The sequence below is a fragment of the Temnothorax curvispinosus genome, unplaced genomic scaffold (genome assembly GCF_003070985.1).
Source record: "Temnothorax curvispinosus isolate PA1 unplaced genomic scaffold, ASM307098v1 QBEX01004246.1, whole genome shotgun sequence".
NCBI lineage: Eukaryota > Metazoa > Arthropoda > Insecta > Hymenoptera > Formicidae > Temnothorax > Temnothorax curvispinosus.
The window spans coordinates 175,277-197,742 of NW_020214026.1; the positions used below are offsets into that span (position 1 = coordinate 175,277).

The 22,466-nt window shown below is 40.8% G+C and overlaps 1 protein-coding gene across 12 annotated transcripts in view; it reads left to right on the top strand.

Annotated features, from left to right (window-relative positions):
• The window catches only part of LOC112453316 (nesprin-1), a 98,027-nt gene that overhangs the window by 70,515 nt on the left and 5,046 nt on the right, over positions 1 to 22,466 (top strand). For all 12 annotated transcript variants that reach the window (XM_025013998.1, XM_025013999.1, XM_025013991.1 and 9 more), the window contains 10 exons: positions 92 to 199; positions 396 to 701; positions 1,029 to 1,163; positions 2,567 to 8,646; positions 8,877 to 9,573; positions 9,673 to 9,972; positions 10,407 to 11,363; positions 14,599 to 14,901; positions 18,339 to 18,596; positions 19,656 to 22,391. In XM_025013998.1, coding sequence (XP_024869766.1) covers positions 92 to 199; positions 396 to 701; positions 1,029 to 1,163; positions 2,567 to 8,646; positions 8,877 to 9,573; positions 9,673 to 9,972; positions 10,407 to 11,363; positions 14,599 to 14,901; positions 18,339 to 18,596; positions 19,656 to 22,391 — 11,880 coding nt within the window. The remainder of the gene's footprint in view (positions 1 to 91; positions 200 to 395; positions 702 to 1,028; positions 1,164 to 2,566; positions 8,647 to 8,876; positions 9,574 to 9,672; positions 9,973 to 10,406; positions 11,364 to 14,598; positions 14,902 to 18,338; positions 18,597 to 19,655; positions 22,392 to 22,466) is intronic.

Here is a 22,466-nt window from a genome sequence, read left to right on the forward strand (position 1 = left end):
TGAAAGTTGATTGGATTCCGTGTGCACGGCATGATGAAGTAGTAACAAATCTCATAATTGATAAAGTCGCTAATAATCATTTGTGTTTTAGGATGTCAAAGAAGGCCTCGCTTCTCTACAAACAAGACTTTCAAATCTCGAAGGAACGATGGGTTATTTACCTCGAGACAGCGTAGAATCTATGCTTTCATCTCTTATGGTAAGAATGCAAGCATAAAGTAGGAAGAAAATTACAGATATAATCATTAAAAATTTAATGGAATTAAAGTAAAGTTGAATAATAATAAAATTGAAAAATTTCTGTTAAATTTGTACTGTGTATAATACATGCAAAGTATATTGAAAAACACGATTGACCCATTATAAAATCGAAAGATTCTCTCCATCTGTTTTAGGCTGTATTGACAGAGCTTCGTGCCTATGATGAGGAAGCTACGCAACTTGAAAAGCAATTACACGAAATTCCTGCCGACATTGAGTGTCAAAGGCTCTCGGTAGCTTTAACGGGAATTCATACGCGCGTCACTTCCCTTCTCGAACAAGCAGAACAAGGGAGAGTAGCTCTCGAACAGGCACGAGCAAGCCGAGAAAGACGCGGCCAAGAGATTCAGACCTATAAATTATTCCTCGAAGAGACAGATACTTGGCTAAGAAACGTCGTATCAAAACTACATGAGCAATATTCGATTAATACCAGCCAGGTCTGTTTTTCATATAAATGTCTATTAGAAGATATTTTACTTTTTACATTTGCTATACATATATCTAATATTTTGGACTTTTATGCTTTATATTTAGCAACGTTAAAAATCTTGAAAAACAATTAAATTAGATATATCCTTCTTCTAAAAATAGTTAAATGTAAAAGGATTAATATCCTTATCTCTAATAATAAATTAGCAGTTTTATATTGGATGTATCAAAATATCGATTTAATATCATCAACTTAATTGAATTAAATAAGTATATAATATGTTATTTAATGCACGCGAAATAATACTGATTTTTTTACTTGTTGCAATGGGCAGGCTTTACAGGAAGAATTAACGAGTCGCGTACATCAAGTCTCAGAACTCGAATTATTGCCGGAAGTGAGCACGCTAGCGATAGCTCTGAAGGAAGCCCTCTTGGATGTAATTAATCGTCTCCAGCGAAAGCAGCAGGTATCCAACGCTTTCCAGAGCTCGGGGGCTTTCACAAACATTACTACTGTTCACGGTGCCTCAGTCGCTTAAAGTAGTATTACAAAGAATTCGGACAAATCAATCTTCGACTTTCAAAACTTGCCAGAGCTTCGCTATCTTGAAAACAAAAAATAAAAGGCTTGCAAATTGCGGTTATTACAAAGCTGACAAGCTTTGTAGAACAGATAAAAAATTATAGATGACAGATAAAATTACGGGCTGTTATAATTGATAGTCGTATGCAAAATCAAAAGTTTCCCGATGTAAATATCAGGAATCTGCATCAAAACTATTCTGCCTCTTGCTTGAGTAAGAGTCTGAAATAATACGTTTAAATTTGGACAGTCATTCCGGGAACAATGTGCAATATTCAATTAGACGATGGTAAACGCTTTGTAATAAGCAGCAATAAATAACGCAACTGTCGGCAATAGACATTCTAGTCGAGCTTAATAAAACAATCTCTGTTGCATGCTTATACGGACATGAATCGTTTAATTTAATTGTAGAAAACATTATTTTAGTATATTGTTTTTTCTTCATCGTCGTCGCTGCAAACACATGCGCTTCTCATCATGTTTCACTACAAATATCACGCATCGTACATTATTTCTTAGTTCATTGTACATTATGTATTATGTGATTATTATATATTTTCGTTTATCTTAAGGTGATGGATGTATTATAGGAATTGCATGTAATTAAGGAATGTTAATACATTGCTGTAATATTTCATGTAATTAAAGAAAATTCTCATTAATACCTGTCCCTCCTCCCTTCACTCTGCGTCGTTAAACATTACATTTGTGTATCATATTTAGCCCGACATGAATAATATTGTACATAATAATACCGCGTAAATAATGATTTCTAAGTATGTATATATACAACATACTGACTGATCGATAAAATCGATAAACTGAATTTTTTTTTAATGTGTGCATATACTGTCCATATTATTTTTATTAAAAATACAAATTATCTAATTGCAACATGTCACTGCTTAGTGAATTAACTTTATTTATTACAAAAAGGAAATAGGAATTTTTCGTTACGTTACAGTTTAAAGTTACAAGTAATATCACTATACAAATGATTATTATTCATTCGTTACTTACTAATTAAATAAATAAAATTAATAATTTCTAGTTTGAGAATTATCCCGTTTCTGTTCTATTATTTGTTTAACAAAAAATTAAACCTAATGTTCCACTTATTTTTCACGATTAAGTTGATTAGTAATAATCTTAAATGCATAACGTATTTATTTATATATGTATATAGAAGTAGATACACACAAACATTTGCAATAAACATCTAAACTATAATGTCGCAAGTATACATGTCAGTATATTATATCAAGAAAATCGTTATCCTCGTAGGAGATCTGTGATGAGGAAGCTCAAGCTGACGACGAATCGACAGAAAAAGACAATGCTACGTTGGATGAAGCACCCTCAATTCATTCCTCCATAGAAGATGGTCCGCCATCCTTGGCTGACGTTTCCTTACAGACAGGTCAAAGTTTACTGGTCGACGACGTTGTTGAGAGAAAAGCGCAACTCACAAAACAGACGTCTACGACACAGATGCCATCGTCAACCACGTGTCATTCTCTCATGACACAGACATCGCAAGATTTATTACCAAGCGAGGGTGCTCAAACGCAGGAAGCTATAAAAGTTCTAAAGACCACAACGGGTGATCATGATGTGATTGAGATAGCGACCAAATATGTACCGTCCAGTCAAGAGGTAGCGCGTCGGAAACAGTCCAGCATTCTGCCTGGTGAAGACATCGTTGTCGATATGAAATACCAAGATGCGAAGAAGACCGATAGCGCGACGAGCGAGCTGAACATCGTCCACGCCGCGCCACAATCCTTTGAAACAGTTCTAGTCGAACCGGATGACGTCACCACCGAAGTGGTCGTCGATGCCGACGGCACCAAAAGGATTATCGTAAGAAAGTTACGACGTACCACAGTCACCAGCAGGCAAACCACCCAACAGCGTGTGTCCACGTTGTCGACGGCGTTCGGAGACGCGCCGCCGATGATGCAAGCTTTCTCGGAAGCTGCGATGAGAGATCAACAAGTCACCATGACCAGGACAAGGCCAGACGGTACCATTGAGACCACGACAAGGCAGATCTACGGCGGCAAAGTTACTACAGGCGCGCCCACCGAAGGTATCAATGTAGAAGAGTACGAATCCGAACCTCATTACACGCGCATGGTAACGCAAGGTCAATTAGGAGATATCAGTTGCCAGCCAGTCGAGGAGGAGATACTGATGGAAGGTGGTGAGTATCAAACGAAAACGTCAAGCGTTCATGCCGTGGTGCAACAAGTCACGAGACGAGTGATCAAGCGAACGCGTAAAATCATTCGGAAAGTTACCATCGTAGACGGCAAGGAGACCACTACCGAAGAGGTCATTGAAGAACCTGAAGAAGTAGAAATAGATGAGCAAGATATACCGCACATCAGTATTAACGTGATTAAGAGCGAAGATCAAAAGACTTTAGTTCCAGGGGAAAAGGCAATAGAACAGCGGGAAACGACGAGGTCAGAGATACCAATGGGATCTTATATTTCTGATACTTCGCTGCAGGGACCATTCTTCGGACCATTTGCTAAGGATATAACGAACATGAGTCGAGATAAAACAGAGGAAACCACAGGAACTTTTGTAACGACTGCGGAAAAGGATAATGATATAGAAACTAAAATATTGGATATTGAAGATCACAAAAAAACAACCAAGTTATTAGAAAAATCCACGATGAAAGTAGTAGATTCTGGAACGGAAACAGCGGACTCTAAGATAAAGATAACAAATTCCACACAAACTGCAGTGCTTTCTCCTGTGGAAAAGCATGTATCACAAGAAAACTTGGCTAACGTTCAAGCTGACGAAGGCATTTCTACTGTACAAAGTGACGAAAATGTAGTACGAAAAGAAATTAAACCGCAAACAATGGACAAACAAGAACACGAGTATTTCCCTACTGAGGTAAATGGCATAGGTACACTTGCGATTGATGAAGCGTTGATTGATACTGAACGATCTGCCGTTTTGCAGACTCCTGTCGAAGATGTCTATGTTACAACGGTACAATCGGAATCTGTAAAATCTCCATTAGAGGCCGTAACAGATGATGAACCGGTGGTCACCAAGGCTAGTTGTAAGTCTGACGATGCACCAGTAAAGAGCGAAACACTCAGTATCGAGCTAGAAAATGGCACGGTAGAAGTAGAAACGCACCATGGTGATAGCAGCACTGTAGAAGCTGATAAAGATGTCGATGTATTAAATGTCGTTATATTAGAGCCAGAGCATGATGGAAAGGAAGAGTCAAAAAAAGAGGCATCGCTCGAATCATTCAAAGAAGTCACGACCTTAACATCACTTCAAAAATCAGAGCCAGGAAACGAATCGATTGTTTTAGCGAGTAAATTAGACATTTCTAAACCTGACGAGGAAAAACAAGACGCGGAAAAACCTACGTCAAAATTGAAAAATACGGAAACACTTTTCAAAGAACGACAATTATCACCAGAATTGTTCAGAAGTGAAGAAAAAGACAATTCTAAGGATGAAGCATTTAAACCAGAGTACAAGCCGATGTTCCACAAGGTCGAAATATCTTTGTCGGTGCGTAAGGAAAATGAGGAAGTGGAACCATTGGTCTCTATCAAAACTCAAGCAGAAACTCAAGCAGGGGCTGAAATTGCTCCGTACAGCATTGTCAAAGAAGATGTAGACATTAGTCTTCCAGCGGACAAGGAAACGACAGAAATAATACACGATAAAATTGTACAGACCACCGCCTTTCTCACTGCTGAAAAAGAAACGGAAACCTTACAATTACATACCGCAGAAAAAGAAGTCGATGCTCACATCGAATCGCCAGAAAAGAGCAAATCAGATACGGCAAGCCACAAAAGTAGAAAAAAGAAACGGCACAGGGATAAATCAGAGTCCTCGGAAAAGCTTGTAGAAACAGACTCCAGCACTTCCATTGCTACATCAGTTGCCGAATCTATGGAGATCAATATTCCATCATCTGATTCGTCTAAACATGTTAGCGAGCAGCCGCAACCGGACGTTGCAGAAATCGTCAAATCTATCACCGAATCCTCTCTAAGCTTGGACGATGGCATTATGGCAGAGAATGACGGATATCAACCGGATGATAAAACCATGGATGAATTGTCGATCGCGCCGGAAAATGAGGATGGCATAAAGAAGAAAAAGAAAAAAAAGAAAAAGCAAAAGGTTCGACTGCCTCGAGATGAAGATTTGACTCACGTGCCTAAGACTAGCAGCGACGATGTGGCGTTTACGGATGATAGTCTTCCTTTAGAGATTCCTGAAGTAGGAAAGGCGATCGCGGAAGATAAAACAAAAGAAGAGGAGAAAATAAAAGAAGAGACAGAGCCAGAATATAAGGCGAAAGAAATTAAAGTCGAAATGATAGAGCAAGAAAGTAAACACAAAGGTGATGCAAATACTCAAACAACTATGGAAACATGCGATGTATCAACTTCACTCACTCCAAAAGCAGATGAAGAAAGTCAATCTACGTTTATGCAAACATCTCCTGAGCCGGTACCGCTCACTTTAGAAGAAGAAATACAAACGGCTAAAACTGAAGAGATTCATATTGAGACGCAAACAATTTTAGAACCCGGACTTGACTTCAGCGCGCAGACTATCGCAGAAGAAACCCCGGAAGTCGAAGATTCAGGTGTGCAAACTATGACACCCACGGCGACGCCAATGGAAGAGTTCGCTATTCAAACTAGTCCAATAGAAGATATCTCTCCTGCCGTTATTGCAGTAGAAACGGAAGATTCTCAAGCACAGACGATTGAAATTGATGTTCACTCCATGGAAATGCAAACTTCACCCGTTGAATCAGTTCCAACGATAGCGAGTGAAACTCAAACAGCAATAAATACTGTAATGGAAGTCGAGCAACAGACTACTCCACCACCAGTGACAGAACAAGTTATTGTGCAAGAAATTTCTATTCAAACGTTATCTACGGTACCAGAATCTCTCGAAAAAGACATGCAAACGAGTGCTCCGGCTAGTCCGGAACTACCAGACGTTTCGCATACAGATACTCAAACAATCACAGCGCCAGAGGTTGCTGCTGAAACAACGGAGACACAAACGACACCCGAAGAGAGTCCTCGAAAGGTGGAGTTGCTGGAATCTGAAATGCAAACAAAATCGCCCGAGCCAACCAAAGAGACCATGATGCAAACGAGTCCAACTATAATTAGTCCAGAACTTATGCAAGTGGAAGAATTTTCTCAAACGAGTATTGAAGAAATAAAACAGACTACCGAAGAAGAATCACAGACATCACAGACCAGTCCGAAGAAAACTGAAACCCTTGACAGTTCGGTGCAAATAAAGGCCGAAGAATTGATACCACAAATCGAAGAGAGTGTACAAAATATTCCCGAAGTATGCGATATCAGCGCACAAACATCACCGAAAGAAAAACAATCAGCTAAGACAATGTCGGTATCTCAACAGACAACACATATTCCAACTCAAACTGTTGAGGTATCTACGGAAGATTTTAAAATAGGAATAATTGAAAAAGAAAATCTGCGCGAAGTGCCCGTTTCAGCTATCTTAGAAAAGAGGAAGAAAAAAGAGAATGTAACGTCTATAGATTTAGTAGAAACTCCAGCAGCACCTGATGTACAAGTACCAGAAATTATGAAGAAGGAAAGAGAAATGGAAATTGTGAATAAGCTGTTACCAGAGATTCCTACAACGATTCCAGATAATATCGAACAAATGGAAGATCGTCCAAAATTGTCAGAGACTGTCGCAAAGAAAAAAGAATCTACGCCATCTTCAATGTCGGAAAAGGATACTACTTCGGATACATCGTTTGAAATTCACGTTCACGCGACTATAGAATTATCCGGCAGTGACACGCTCGATAGTGTTGCATCTGGTAGCAAAGAAGTGACCGATACTTCGCAGGATACCACGATTGCCGAAGATTTTAATAACGATACGAGTATCGCGGAGCACGATGATAAAGCAGCGAAACGGCACAAGAGAAAAAGAAAGCATAAGACTATGGAAATTATTTTACCGAGCAAGGACAAGTCAGAGCTCGAATCCGTATTTGGACAACCCATCGAATCCCAAGATACTGTCATGAAACTATCTTACTGCGACGTTGCCAAAAAGCATGTCAGCAGGCAATCTCCGGTGAGAGATGACATCTCGGAGGAAGCGGCATCTGAATATCCTTCTCAGATAATATCTCAAATCGAATCAGATGTAAAATCAGAAGATACTGCGTTAAAGACTGTGATAGAAAGAATAGATCGACGTGACGAAGGCATTCAGGAGACACCCTCAGATATTTCAACTACCTCGGAAGCAGTACCTATATCAACGAGTGATCAATTTGTGATCGACTCGAGTTACAACATTCCAGAAACAATAGTACCTGAAGTAGCAACAGTACGAAAGTCATTTGCGCTTAGTAGACCGACAATAGAACCATTGTTGATGTCGTCGGATCAGCAAAAACCGTCCGGAATCATATCTACGCAATCGTCGCCCGAGCCAATGGACACCACTGAAGAGCCATTGACGCCCATAGAACTCGAGCAACCTATTCTGAATAAAGAAAATATTACACCATTCCGGACGGAGATCAAGACATATGCCGAAGTAATATTCGAAACACCTGTAGTATCGACATCATCCAGCACGGAAACATACGAAAAGAGAGAATTGTGGAAAGAACCCGTGACCAAAGTATCGCCTTCTCAAGCTTTATCCGCGGTTTTCCTTCTAAAGGAATCTTTGGGATATAGCGCCAAATCGCAACATCAGGGAACGCAAACAATGCAAGCTGCTAAAATAATAACTGACCGAGTAAAGAATCTACAGAATACCAACGAATCGAGTCATTTAGGTAACATCTTGCATATCGCGCATCTGGAAGAAGTTACCACGGAGAGACTCGCGGAAGAACGATCGTCGGATGTTCGCCGAGAACTGGCACAATTGAGAAATGCTGTTCAAGAGAACGATGTGATAGTTGTCGAAGAAACTCTCGTTACCGTCGTTGAAACAATCTCGACTTGGCTAGAAACCATTGAATACCGAATCTTTCTAAACAGAGAATGTCCGACTGGGCCTTCTCACGAGGACGCTAAAACATTCGTTGAATTGAAAGACGAGGTGAATCATGTAGAAGAAAGTATTCACGAGCTCGATAACATTTGGAAGCAATTGGAGCCAAATTATCCGCAAGAAGAACGAGAGAAACTGCGAGAATGTGTGGATGCCCTTGAGCATCAAGTGAAAATTATCGAGAACGTTACTACCGACGGAGAGAGACATGCTAATAAGCAACTTGCAAAATGGGATGATTTTCTAAATGGCATTAATAACGTATACAGGTGAGATACTACGTAAAAATATTGATAAATAGCAATTTGTTAAATACATTTTTGTAACGTATCTTTCTGCATATTTCGCTGAGTCCAAAAATAAAAGTAGAAGTAATAAAGAATCGATATAATTTTATTGTTTAATTCTTTTCTTTTTTTCTATATCGATATGATAATAAATATAGCTAATTGAGTTGAATAAAAAACCATTATTAATATGACTATAATTCTTGTTACAGATTAATCGAAGAGCAACGTAAACAGCTCAATCATATAATCGAAAGCGAGTATTCTACACAATGGAAGTTACAGGAACTCGATAAATTGGAGAACACGAATCGCTGTCATATGTGGAAAACAAGTAGGCTTCTCGACGCTGCTCGCGAATTACTACGCGATCATCCTGGCAAAATTATACCCGAAGAAACCTACGCCGCGCACGAGATGACAAAGATAATTGAACATGGTATATGTGTCGAACGAGAGCGTCTTCTACAATTGCTCGCTTTAGCCGAAGAATACGAGCAAACTCTTCAGGAATTTGCGCAAATTATCGAAATCGCCGAAAATCTGCTAGACAGTCCGATATCCGTGATAAGCCTGGAACATCTCCAGGAGGAGATGCAGAAGCACAGAAAGTTTTTCGTCAATCTGAACCACTGTCGCGCGATTCTCGAATCGCTAGAAGGCAATCTAGATCCTGAAACCAGAGCCAAACACTCTGGTTTGCACGAAGAATTACATAGTAAAGCGACGGCGTTGCTCGATCAGGCAGCTTCAAGAGCGCAACAAATGGCCTTGGCCGCGTCGAGATGGATGCTACTCGAGCAGGGTGTAAAGGAAGAAAGAGGATGGCTTCAAGTTGCACATCAACGAGTCCCTGATCTTCAAACAGTAACTTCGACCGACTATGATCAATACATCTCCTTATATCAAGTTAGTCATTATGCTACTAACGCTTACAAGCCAATCAATTCTCATAGAGTGTTTTATAAATTTAAATTTAACAATTTTTGTCAATTTGTCATATTTTAGTCTCTATCATCGGATGTAGCGACTCATCATGCACGGTTAATTCAATTATTCGGTGTGGCACGTGGCCTTCGTGATCTCATCAATATCGAGGATCCTGAAGACCGATACGGTGAAGCTTTAAACGTGATCGTAAAGCTGCAAGACAATATCGAATCCTCTCTGAAAAGATTGCTGGCCTTTAGAGAGAGTTGGAACAATCAGGACATATTGACGAATCGCGTAGAACACTGGATGATAATGGCCGAAAAGGAACTCGTTACATTACGCGATCCATCAGGAAGTTCTATGCGTCAATTCTGGGTAAGCGTTCTGTCAATCTTCGTGTCTGGAGCCTTTTAGATATATTTATAACTTATTAATCCAGTAAAAATATTTATCGGTGCTGTATACCCGTACTTGCATTTAGGTCACGTTTTTCTAACGCATTTGGCCTCGTGCCATTAGAAGCACATATCCTCTCTTCCACGCGAGTCGTATTTTTAGCACGATTAAAATTGGAGGATGAAAGTGTTACATTACGTAACGTTATATTCATCTTCATCGTCGTTATCGTCATTGTTGATGTCATCTTTTTATCTGGATTCTACCGTTATTATTTCAACATATAATGCAAGGAAAAATTGTTTACGATATTTTGCTTCTAAAGTCATAATCTCCAATATAACTGCACGAGTGATTAAAAATCTTAAAATAAATTAGGTCTTAAAATCTATGGCAATTTTTTACGTTTGCAGGAATTGAAAGCACAATATGAGGTTCACAATAACATGCGAAATGAAGCGGACAACTACTTCGAGCAGGCTCTACGAATTATACCTCTATCGGACGAAATGTTGCAGCGACAGTTTCACTACGAATTGCAGGATCGTTGGAACGAGGTCGGTGATAAAATCAACGGAATTCAAAAAGATATCACGCGCAGCATTTCCTCGGAAGAGATCCCATCGAACGAGAAATTAAAGTTACTCGAGAGGGAATTGAACGAGTTACGAGTGACCATCAACAGTTTCCACGGGGTACTGAAGACAGAGGAGGAACTCGATTTGTATGTCGAAAGACTCACCATAATGTTCGAAAGAATTACCTTGATTCAAAACGAGATAAGCAGACTAGGTCTTCTACCAGCGGCGGAGAGCGAAAGAGTCGGGATTTTATTATCATCGGCGCGTTGCATAGAGGGACAGATAGGCGAAGAGTTGGACTCGGCGCAGCTACTCAGAGAAAAGATTCAGGCTCTTCAACGCGGGTTAAGTCGCTTTAGGAAAGCCCACAAAAGATTGTCAACAATATTGGATCAATGCGAGGGTAGCGAAAGACAAGAAAGCGACCTAGTAGCTGCGGCTGTAGATCGTTGCCGATCTGTCGCAGACGAATTAGCTGTTCTCTGGCAGGATCTAATGGGATTAAGACAGATGCTGCATAATTTACCGACCGGCATGAGGGTGACAGTGTCGCCGGTAGGAATAGAAAGAGACTTATCCAATATACAGGACGTACATACCGAGCTTGAATCCAGATGCGCGCATCTGCTTTCGTTGCTGACGAACAGGTTGGAGTTATGGCGACGATTCGAGAGGCAGCTGGAAATGGTGCAACAGTCTGTCCAAGAAGCGGATTATATGATGGAATTGTTAACCGTCCAAGGCTCCGTCGATTACGACAGACTGCTGAAGGCCACCGAACGTCTCGAGGTGAGTTTTTTTTCTTTGCGTTATATTGATTTACACAAAAGTGGAGCAAGTTGCGATTTACTCACAACTATGAGATATCGACTAATATGAAATCATCAATGACTTGTAATGCAAATATCAACGATTCCATTAAACGTCATTTATTATTCGCTACGAACGAATGGAAACTAATTTAAAAAAATGCACAATTAGATCGTACAAAAGAATCGAAATAAATCACACTCGCGAAACTTTCAACTTTCAACTAACTTTTCTTGTAGCTTACAAATCAATTAGATCAATTAGTGTCTTTTCACCATATACAATATCATGACATCATCGAACAAATCCGATTACAAATACAAGCCGATCTTATCAGTGATACAGATTGTACACACGCGTTATGCGAAATGCGAGCGTCGCGTTTCCCAGCGCGCGCAGGCGTCGCGTTCCCGCTCTCGTTCGTTCTTGCGGCTTAGAGCCGCGTTATCGTACGCTGCCGCGCTGCCTATCAGTGCCGCGGGATCCGTGATCACGTTTACGTCGCTGACGAGAATATTTGCAAATCCGTCGAAATATCTCACTCGAGATAGTTTGTTGCGTTTCGACCTACATTATCGCTCGGTCGTGGCCGAGGAGATAAACGCGAGTTGATCGAATGAAGCCTCGCAGTTCTCTATGAACCGGCGCGATTCCCCGACGCCGGAATTCCACGACGAAGACGAAGCACAATAAATAGCCTCAAGGTAACGTCGCTCCGCTTGCGGACAGCGAGTGTTTTCCTCAATGGTACCGGTCGCGTTTCCGCTCCGCATGACACGTGCCAAGTCGCTCCGGGTTACATGAAGAATATTTGGAATAGAATTTCCGGAGTTTCGCGTTTCAGCGGAAAGTTATTGTGATCAGAGTTCAAGCGCACCACGATGATGATTTTAGTGATGATTCAATGAGTTTTCAGAGACGATTATCGCAAATATAAACAGAGTACAGATAAAGTTGTTGAAATTAGCTACATTTTTATCTAGAACGAAGTCAGGCGTGACGAATACTACGATTCGCGTGTTTGATAGAGCGAATGATGAGATTTTTTTTTTTAAACGCTCCATCGCCGCGAAATAAACGCGTTCATGCATTATCTGCGAAAGGAAACCGGATGTACGTTCGTGCGGGACCGACATAAATGCCGCGCCGTTGTCTTTTTGACGTCAGTGCGTCAATGAAAGTACGAAGCGGTCAATTACTCTACGAAAGCTTACATACAAAAAATTATTTATTGCGCAGCGTATGTGGTTTTCCTTTTCGAGAATTATCATTTTGTACCGTTCTTATGACACACCGCTTAATCCAGTTTGCGGTCGCGTGAATGAGTCTTTTTGTTTGGCCCTTAGAAATGCGCGCAATCGCCCTTGTATACGCGAACCGAAGCCGATTAGTGCGCGCGATATACGGTTCCAGTAAATAAGGTCGGAAAAAGTTGTCGGTTTTTCAAGGTTCAAGATCGTCATTAATATTTCTTTCCGGGGGCGTTCGATTATTCTTCGCGAATATGCGAATACATCTAAGGAAACGATTTCGTAAGGATTTCCGCCGGATCATCATGTTCGTCTTCTCCTTTTTCCACACTTGAGACCGTTAAGTACGAGTTCACGCGTCGCGACGAGACATATAAAGCAAACCTATGCACACCGTTATTCATCGATGCGTATTAAATCAGCATATATTACGCCAGGCGTGAAGTCGTCACAAGCAACAGGTCGTCTGTAACGAGATAGTGTACGTAAAGCAAAGAACACGGATGCACGCTCGTGATCTCTCGCATGCAGTTGGTCGAGATATATAAACACGATTACATTAAATATACAGCACAGTTATTACCCTGTGATTTAACTCGATCACGTGAAATTATACATCTATCATGTATACGTCTATATGATCAATGAAATTACATGCGTAATATAAATGCGATGATGAACACAATGGAAAAAGTAGCGGAATAAATGACTTTATATGGAAGTCTTACGCGATTCTTTGAGCAAAAAATTAATCAATATTAAAATGATATATATGATGCAACATTAGCACATTATAATAATACGAAATTAACAATAATGACGCTCTAATTGCAAATAGCGCGAGGCGTTTTTCGATTTTGTGAAATACAATCAATTTCAATTGACTAACGATATTAACGCGTCAAATGCTAACCATTTTAGAAATAATTACGAAAAATGACATAAATGACTACAGTTATTAGTGTGGTATGATGCGGTATGTAAACTATGGCACGTGGCGAAGCGCGCGTTTAGGAACGTCTTGGTCGACCAAGCGTATATTTATGATTTCCTCTCCTAGTATGCGCTGTCTATCGATTTATCTTCGCGATTCGCCAGAATTTCAGAACGTCAGAATGTTCTTTAATGTCGATTGATCGGTTATTAATATTAATTCAATTTGACGTACGATATGGCTGATGCACACAGGCAAATAAAACATGATAAAATATTAATTATAAATACCTAGCATAAATTTGTGATTATAGTTAAGCTTTTTAGAAAATTTATAAGGTATATCTTTCTTCAGAGGAGAGCGTAGAATTTTTATATTTGATAAAAATTAATATTTGATAATATAAGATAATGCACTTGCGCGTGCCTTTTCTTAGAGAATTCACGAGGTGAACGACCTCGAGTACACGACACAAAATTAGTTCAACCATGTTCTGACCGAATTCATGTAAGTCTCCAAATGTGCTAGTCTCGTGCCGTGAATTTATTTATAGCGTGTTTTGAGCAAAACCGGCGCTTTCTTTGAATTGTCTGGCGCGGAGCTGCCTATATAGGCAAAGTGATTCTTAAAATTCAAACACGTCGGATAAAAGTAGATATAGAGAACTGCGAAGTTTCAATTTATGAAAAAATAATAAGTTAAATCTCTCTCTTATTATACATAACGTACCTTTTAAAAATCAAACACTAATATTTGGTAAAATATTTGTAACAAATTTATTGTTATTATTTTTTCTAAATTAAAATTTAGAATGTCCTCAATAATAATTAAAAAGTATTATTTATATTAAGTAATTAGAAAAATAAGTGCGGTTTTGATAAATGTAAGAATTATCTTTTATGACGGTTTTATTACTGCTCCATTTTTTATACTGGAATGTATTTGATTAAAACAACAACCATTTGATTTCTAATATTTGCAATGTTCACGAATATGAAATATATTGCAGTTTCTTTTTTTTTAACGGCAGGGTCTAAACGGCGATTTGAGCGCTCGAGAAGTTCTCATTGGCGAATTACGTGCCGCTGCCGAGCCTCTGCGGGAGAGCTGCGCCGCAGAGGTCCGCGAAAGGGTCGACGCTGCAGTAAATGAGGCCGTACAGGCTTGGGAGGATACAAGGGCCGAATTGGATGTCCTTTGCACCCGATATCAACACGCGTGTAGGCTCTGGCAACAATATAGAGACTCTAGTGCCGCGGTGAAGGCCTGGGTAGACACCCAGATGAACAGTGTGGTAAATTTACCACCGGAGGAAGCAGTCAAGCAAGTTAAGGTAGGTGATGTCATAAATCCTTTGCCGTTGGTATAAATTAAATATAAAATCCTTACTTTGGAAGTAACCCACTTTCGAAAATCTTACTAATCTCTGTAATGCGGAAACGGAAAACATATGAGAAGACGCGCTAATAGCCGATAACTAGCAAGCAAATAGATTTCTAAGTAGTGACCTTCGTAAGAATTAGACAGTTACGTAAGAAATTCTCAAAATAAAAAGTTAGATATGCAGGAATTAGAGAGATTTCAGCCAAGTTTTAAAATTGTAGTTTTAAAACACCGTATCATTTTTTGCCACAAACGGATGATTTATTCATTCCTTCTTTTAAAGTTTAGCAAACAAATAATGTCACAGCTGGGATATCTTTGCATTTACGTTTAAGTGCTAATTTATTTTAATTTTATGTACATTTTAAATATGTGTAGATGTGTACGGATAGCATATGGAGAGATATCGAGTATCTGATCAAATATTTTTACGCGTATAGGGGAGAGTTGCCTAATGCATATACTGTTCACTCCGGTCATTATCGACGCGATTTGTTCTTTCGTAAATAAATGTTAGGAATGTCACATTTGTTAAAAAAAATTAAATATTTTTACAATTCGTATGTTCTATATATACCATATATCGGAACGAAGAATACTTTTCTTTCGCGATAAAGCGGGTCAAGGACATGCGTCAAACGCGCATTCGTTTTACCACTGGAGAAGCGCGTAATCTATTCTCTCGTTACGAAACGTTGTAAATATTATGTGACAAAAAGTAATAAATATTATTACGTATCCTCCGTATGCGGAGACAGATCAATATACATCAGAATATAAATAATTTTTCTTCCGTCGTAATAACGCGAGCGAGTTAAGGGAACGTGCAACAGACGCGTTTTCATCCCTTGAATGAAGAAGCGCATGATGTCATCGTACTCCACTGCGCGCGCGCACACCGTTTAGGGAATCATCGTAGCATACAAGAAAGAGACAAGAGTAAAAGTCGATTCATCATCATCGTCACCCCTCGCTCACGCTCGCGCGTGCAGTCGCAGGCGTCTGGCGTGCCGGCTGGCAGGGGTGGAATGGGTAGATCGTCGGGAGAATACGGGGCAAGAGGGCGAGTCGCACAGACGTGCGCATCGATCCCTCGGAGCCTACGCCAGTCCGGTCCAGGGCGTTGCGGCGTTTACAGCATCCAGCATGACGCTCTCGAAGTTTTCTCAAAGTATCGTTTATCTCGTCGGAAACGCGCGCACTCGTTATCGCTCCTTCTTATCTCTCCGGGGAGATTTTTAAACAGTCGCATCTGTCACGCGTGCAAGAGTGCGTGAGCGTAAATATATCACATGTACGATACGTAGAAATGTGTTTGTATATGTGTATACGTGAATGTGAGATGCGCAACGACGATTCGGACCATGTGCTTAGACGACAGAGTAGGGTACAGTGCCGCACGTGTTCGTCTAGTTTTGGAGCGAAACTTTATGAGAACGCGCGTCAAAAAGCAGAAAGCATGAATGACGATCTGGACTAAAGACATGTGCACGCCGGAGGAAAGAAAGGTAAAACGGTGTGACGAGGGAATAAAGGAACGATGAAATTTTATGAAAAGTAATAACTATTCACTATAAAAGCCGGAGATTCCTGCCGATTATAACAACGGGACAGAAATAACTTTAACGCCGCGAAAATAACGTGCGTCTCTTTCAAGATCACATATTTATCTATCGCACTAACAAAAAAAAATTTTTAAATAAATAACAAAATATATCTAGGTCAAATTAAATTTAATTTTAAGATATTAAATTCTTTAAGAATGTATTTGTGTTGATAAAAATGTTATAAAAAAAAGATTTCAAATAATTTGGAGATTGTACATGGAAATTTGTCAACAAAACTGCCATTCAAATTTGTTGCATTAAAAGTTGACCACTGAAAGTGAAAACTGTATATGAATGGAATCGAAAATGTTTATTCTTTGTACTTTACAAGACAAATGAAGAGTATAACCATGCAGCTTGCCGAAACAGCATGCAAGCGTGTTTTATAAAGACGGATATTGGCGCCCGTGCGAATATGCGGAGGTCTTGCCCCGTGGTTGAATGTACGCGTGTCACAATGCAATACATACATCCATTTGTCTCGTCATCGTTGAAAGAGGTCAAAGAAAAGAAAAAAAATATTCCTCTTTAACTCCATCTGAACGCATTGTTGCGATCTTATGTTAATATAGAAAGAAAAGAGAGAGAGAGAGAGAGAGAGAGAGAGAGAGAGAAAGTCGTATAAAAACGTAAAAACTTATTTTTTAACGTATTTCGTCTTAATATCGTAGAATAAAGCTAGTATTATACCACCGCGAGATATCGAGTAATGCAGATTAAATCAATATGTTCGCGTGAACGTGACTATAATTATTCAGGCCTCCTCTTCGAATAGTTACGGGTTCGAGTATTTAATTGTTAGGGATACAGCTGCAACAGATGTATCGATCCCTCCTGCGACTTCGAGCGCAATAATCAGTCAATTGCCAACGAAGAAAATTTTATGATCCAGCAAGAATGTGCTGTTAAATGAAAAAAGAATTAAACTATGCAAACCACGAAATGTATGAAAGACAGTATTTTTCGTTCCAATAATAATAATCTTAGATAATCGTTTTTTTACATGCTGGAAATAAAATTTCTCAATGAGGATTAAGGTATATGATAATGAGAGTTCCGGAAAAACGCGTGCAGCATAACACTTTCATAGTAAGCTTGGTTCCCAAAATACAGCTATCTATTACCCATAGACAGAGTAATAGATACACATTGCATGTCTATAAATATCGATAGAAAGAAATAAACACATGCTCCTCGTGTAGACGCCTCTAGATCCGTTCTAGATCCGCCTCGCTTGACTACATTTTGAACAAGAAAAACGATTTTATTAATGTTTTAAGAATGTTGTAAAGAGAGTCAGAAATATTAAAACACAAAGCTTCCTCTATGAGAAAGCAATAACATAAAATTTAAAACATAAGCTCTTTTATAAATATAGTCAGCATATGAATTCTTTTAGACTTTTTTATAAGTATTTTCAAAAATTAATTGATGAAAAAATTCAAAAAAATTCATTTGCTTACACTATTTATAAAAAACTTGTATTTTAAATTTTATGCAATTCTTAACATTTCTAATTCTCCTTACAATAACTTTCTTGATATGACGGGTTCGCACTACCGATACGACAAAAATACATATATAATGTAAAATTAGAAATACATACATATCAATCGTTAAAATATAATATAAAATAATAAGAATTAGATAAAATTTACGTCTTGTATGTCAGTCACGAAAATTTTATTCGGAATGAAAAGACTTAAAGAAAGGGTTTCGCGCAAAAAATTTGAGTGGAACGCAGACGCGTTAAAGCTTGGATATTTTAAACTTGTTTTAGGTTTGTGAGGAGACACTGGCGGAGCACAAAGAAAGACTGGCGGAACTGCGCGGTCTGGTGGCACAGATCGCATCGGACGTGGGTTTGGATGCCGGTGGACCGCTGCACTGCGAAGTTGAAGCGCTAGGTCAACGACTCGAAGATGTTCGAGAAACCTTGTCGACCCTCGCGGACACGGTGGATGCCCATGTCCTCAACCAGGAACTCGCGCGCGGTGATCTATGCCAGACGAAAAATTTCCTGGATTCGGTCCAACAGGTACATACCTCCGTTCATGCTGCATCTGTTTCTGCCTAACTAGCGTGCCAGTCAAGCGTCTTTCATTCGTTATAAGTTATAACGCGAGATACCCGGGCGTTATGAATGTCAAGATGATTCTTATAAATGTTTTAGAGCAATGATAGATTTAAGATAATCTTTTCTCTCTCCCTAATATAAAAAAAAAGAGGAAGAATAATTTTGTTAAGTTATAAAGAACGTAAAATACTTTGATTTTTAATTTCACGTCAAACTTTAGAGTTATAAGCATGTACGTGACGATAGTTCCACATATCTTTCTCAGATGTGTGTATCCGACGCGTTGATGGTTAATCCTGGTACGTATATATGTACATGCGAGGAAACGGATTCAGGACCTTGAAGAACGAGACCTTCCTCGAATTTCTCACAGTTAAAACATTTTTCAAGGATCGATGTACACGTTCCCCTGCGCTTGGAAGGTGATAGTTAGGCCCGCGGCGTTAGGTCGCTTTAGTCTGACGTATTAACGCGTCCATCAGTTCTCGAGCGGCGCACCATTGGTGCTTGGCACAACCTCGATCATCGCTTCGCACGCGCGTTTATATTTTAATCGCGGTAGTTCCGAAACAATTTGTTATGTCAAGGCCGAAGGGCTTAACCCGTGGTGGCAATTACATCAGTCACGAAATCCGCAACAGCTGAATGGCTGCAACACCCATGCATACATCGTTGGCCGAAAGAAACTTTCGAACTTGAGAGCGGCGCGGCGCCGCGCCGAGTTCCGTTTCCCGACGGAATTTACGGCGTGCATCGTCAACGTCGATCGACAAGATAAAGGCGATTCGATACGATTCTACTTGCCAGGAGGATAGAACTACGTCGCTACGTTGTTGAATCGCGTTTCCTTCGAAGCTTAGTAAGAACGATACTTAACCAGCGGCATCGATCGATGCGATTGCCGAGAATTCGCGGAACCATTCACGCGCACTAAATTAACTCATAAATTTTTTTATTTCCCTATTTATTTTTTTAAGAACCCGTCAAATAATCATAAAGGCTTGTCTGTCAATTTTTCAGAGTCTGACGGCGGTGGGTCAAGGCGAGTCTAACGAACAGCTGACGGTGCTACGGAATCATTTACTCGCGTTAACTAGAACTGAGCCGCAGCTTCAGTCTATCAAGGATCGCGCGTTAGACGTTTCCGTGCAGGAACCGTCAGTGGTCGAGGTGGTCCAGTTATGGCAGCGCGTATTTCAAGAGACCTTCCAGCAGTATCACCGATTGTCGACACGACTGATTCGTTCGCAAGACGTGATCGCCGCGCTAAAGCTCTGGGAAGAATATCTGACGCATGTGCAAGATTTTCTCTCGAGTGGTATGCCGGGTGATTACAATGGTTTGTCAGAGCATCGGAATCTCTGCGAGGTACATCGAAAACTTTTGCCCGAACAGCAGGACCTCATATTGTCGGTGCGAATGGGGGAGGATCGTGATCGATCGGTTGCCGAACAGTTCAACGCCTTGACAAATCTTCACAATGAGACGTTGGCGAGAATATTGGAACGGCATGTGGCAGTGCGCGACAGGATATCCGCCTGGGATAGATATAGACTAGATCAAGGGAAGTTGTTGACGTGGTTGAAAGAGGTTGAGAGAGAACGGCAGCGCATGCACTTGCAGTTCATTCACCTGAGACGGCTCGATAAGATTCTGCAAAGAATTCAGGCACTATTGGATAAGATGCCAGTTGGCGAGGCTCAGATAGAGTCCCTTCAGGAACAGCAGGAATACCTCCTAACTAATTGTGACGAGGCGCTGGCCGTCTCGATACGCATGGAACACGCCGCGAACGCACAACGAATCGCGAATCTGCGAGCCGGTCTGGAAACCTGGAGGGATTTTGTTCAACGAGTGCGGAAGTTGCACGAGGAGCATGTCGAGCAGTCTGACGTAATCGCCACGACTTTTCAAGAAGTCGGCCAAACATTGAGTGCGGCCTTCCACGCGGGACCAATAAGTCTATCCAAAACGAAGGAACAACTTGATTCGCTTGAACACCTGAGAACTCGTCTAGCTGACACGCAACGTCATCTAGAGTCCCTTGGTGTCATCACGGAACAATTGAGGGAGTGTCTGAGTCCGAGCGACATGAAAACATTACATCAACATGGCGCGCTTCTGTCACAACAACACGGCGATCTGGAGTATCAATTGGCCTTGTTAACCTATAGACTCAAAGAACGCTGTGATCTTTATGGTCGATGGGAGAATAAGTTAAATAAATTATTATCGTGGATGGAGGACGCGACGATCAGAACACAGAACTACGACACGATGGCGTTGGACGAACCTGAAGAGGCAGTGAAGCGACTTGAGTGTGAGCTGCAGACGGAGATGAGTTTGAAACAGCGCGAACTCGAATGGTTACAGAACATCGGACAAGAGCTGATAGAAGTCGCCGAGGAAACGGAGAAAACAAAACTCCAGCAATCCTTGGCCGAAGTCAACGAGAAATGGAATTGTCTAATGGCCGGCGGTAAAGCAAGAGCTAACAAACTGGTCGATCTAATTCAAACTATGAACTCGTTGCTGAAAAGGATAGCCGATTTACGAACTTGGCTGACCAACACTGAAGGTCAACTATCAGAAGTTATCATTATCGAGGAACCCACGCAGAGAAGTATTGATAAAAAGCTTGAGGATCACGACCATCTCAAGACTACTATTGAGGCTGAAAGCGGCAATATCGGCGAGGTGCTAAACTTGTGTGAAATCCTGTTAAACGATTGCGACATGTGGAAAGCTTCCTTTAACACGGACGCGATAAAGAACGGTATGGAAAGTCTAGAGAAACGATGGAAAGCTTTGTGCATTAAATCTACCGAGCGCAAGCGAAAAATCATGATGATTTGGAAGCTGCTGCAAGAGCTGGACAAAATCAAATGCGAGCATGAACCGTGGTTAGCCAAAACAGAGAAATCTTTGTTGGAATTGGAGAACGATCTTACAGAGATGTCGAAAGAAGAGTCGGAGAAAATTACTGAAAAAGCTAAATCGATCGCTAAGGATATCGAGGCGCATCAGAAGGCCTTGAAAATCCTCGAACAGATATTTGGGCGTCTGGCCAAGTCCGGATTGGATCCCGACAACTTTAGGTCGCTCACGGCCGAGACGCGGAAGATCATCGACAGGTGGTTGGCTCTCGAGACAAGAATCAACGCTGTCATCTCGAGTATTCAACGGGAACAGAAGACTTATCGCGAGTTTGTGTCCACGCATGGTGCCGCGGTAATGGGCCTAACGCAGGTGGATGTCCGCTTAACGCAAATGCAACACCTAGCCACGCCTGAGCAGAGATCGTCTTTGCGACGGAGGCGTCAACAATTGTGCGAGGTCGAGGAAGAGCTCGAAACTCAAAACGTTACGTTGCGCAAGGCAGACGAGCTGGCATTGCGAGTCATGCAGGAGAGCAATCCTGACGACGTAGCTGCGATTCAAGAGCTGGTAGACGAATATCAACTCCTGTGGCGGGATATCAAGGCGCGAGTGACCGCGCTGAAAGCGGAACTAGAGACGCAAGAAAGGTCGGAAGTCGATGAGGCGGTGCAAGTGGAGACCTTGAAATTTGAGCAGGACACAGCGGTTCAAGTAGACACCCTGCCGAGACTTGTCAGGATAACCTCGTGTGACGCATATTTGATGGAACTGGAGACTGCCCTGAACGAATGCAATAACGCCTTAAATGCTCTGGAAGCAGCGATAACACCTGATCCCGTTTCTGGACCTGGGCTCAACGCGGCTGCTAAAACTATCGTAAGATTTTTGCGAATTAACTCTACGCGTTCGTATATATGTACAAATTACAACTAATACAATCGAGTTTAAATA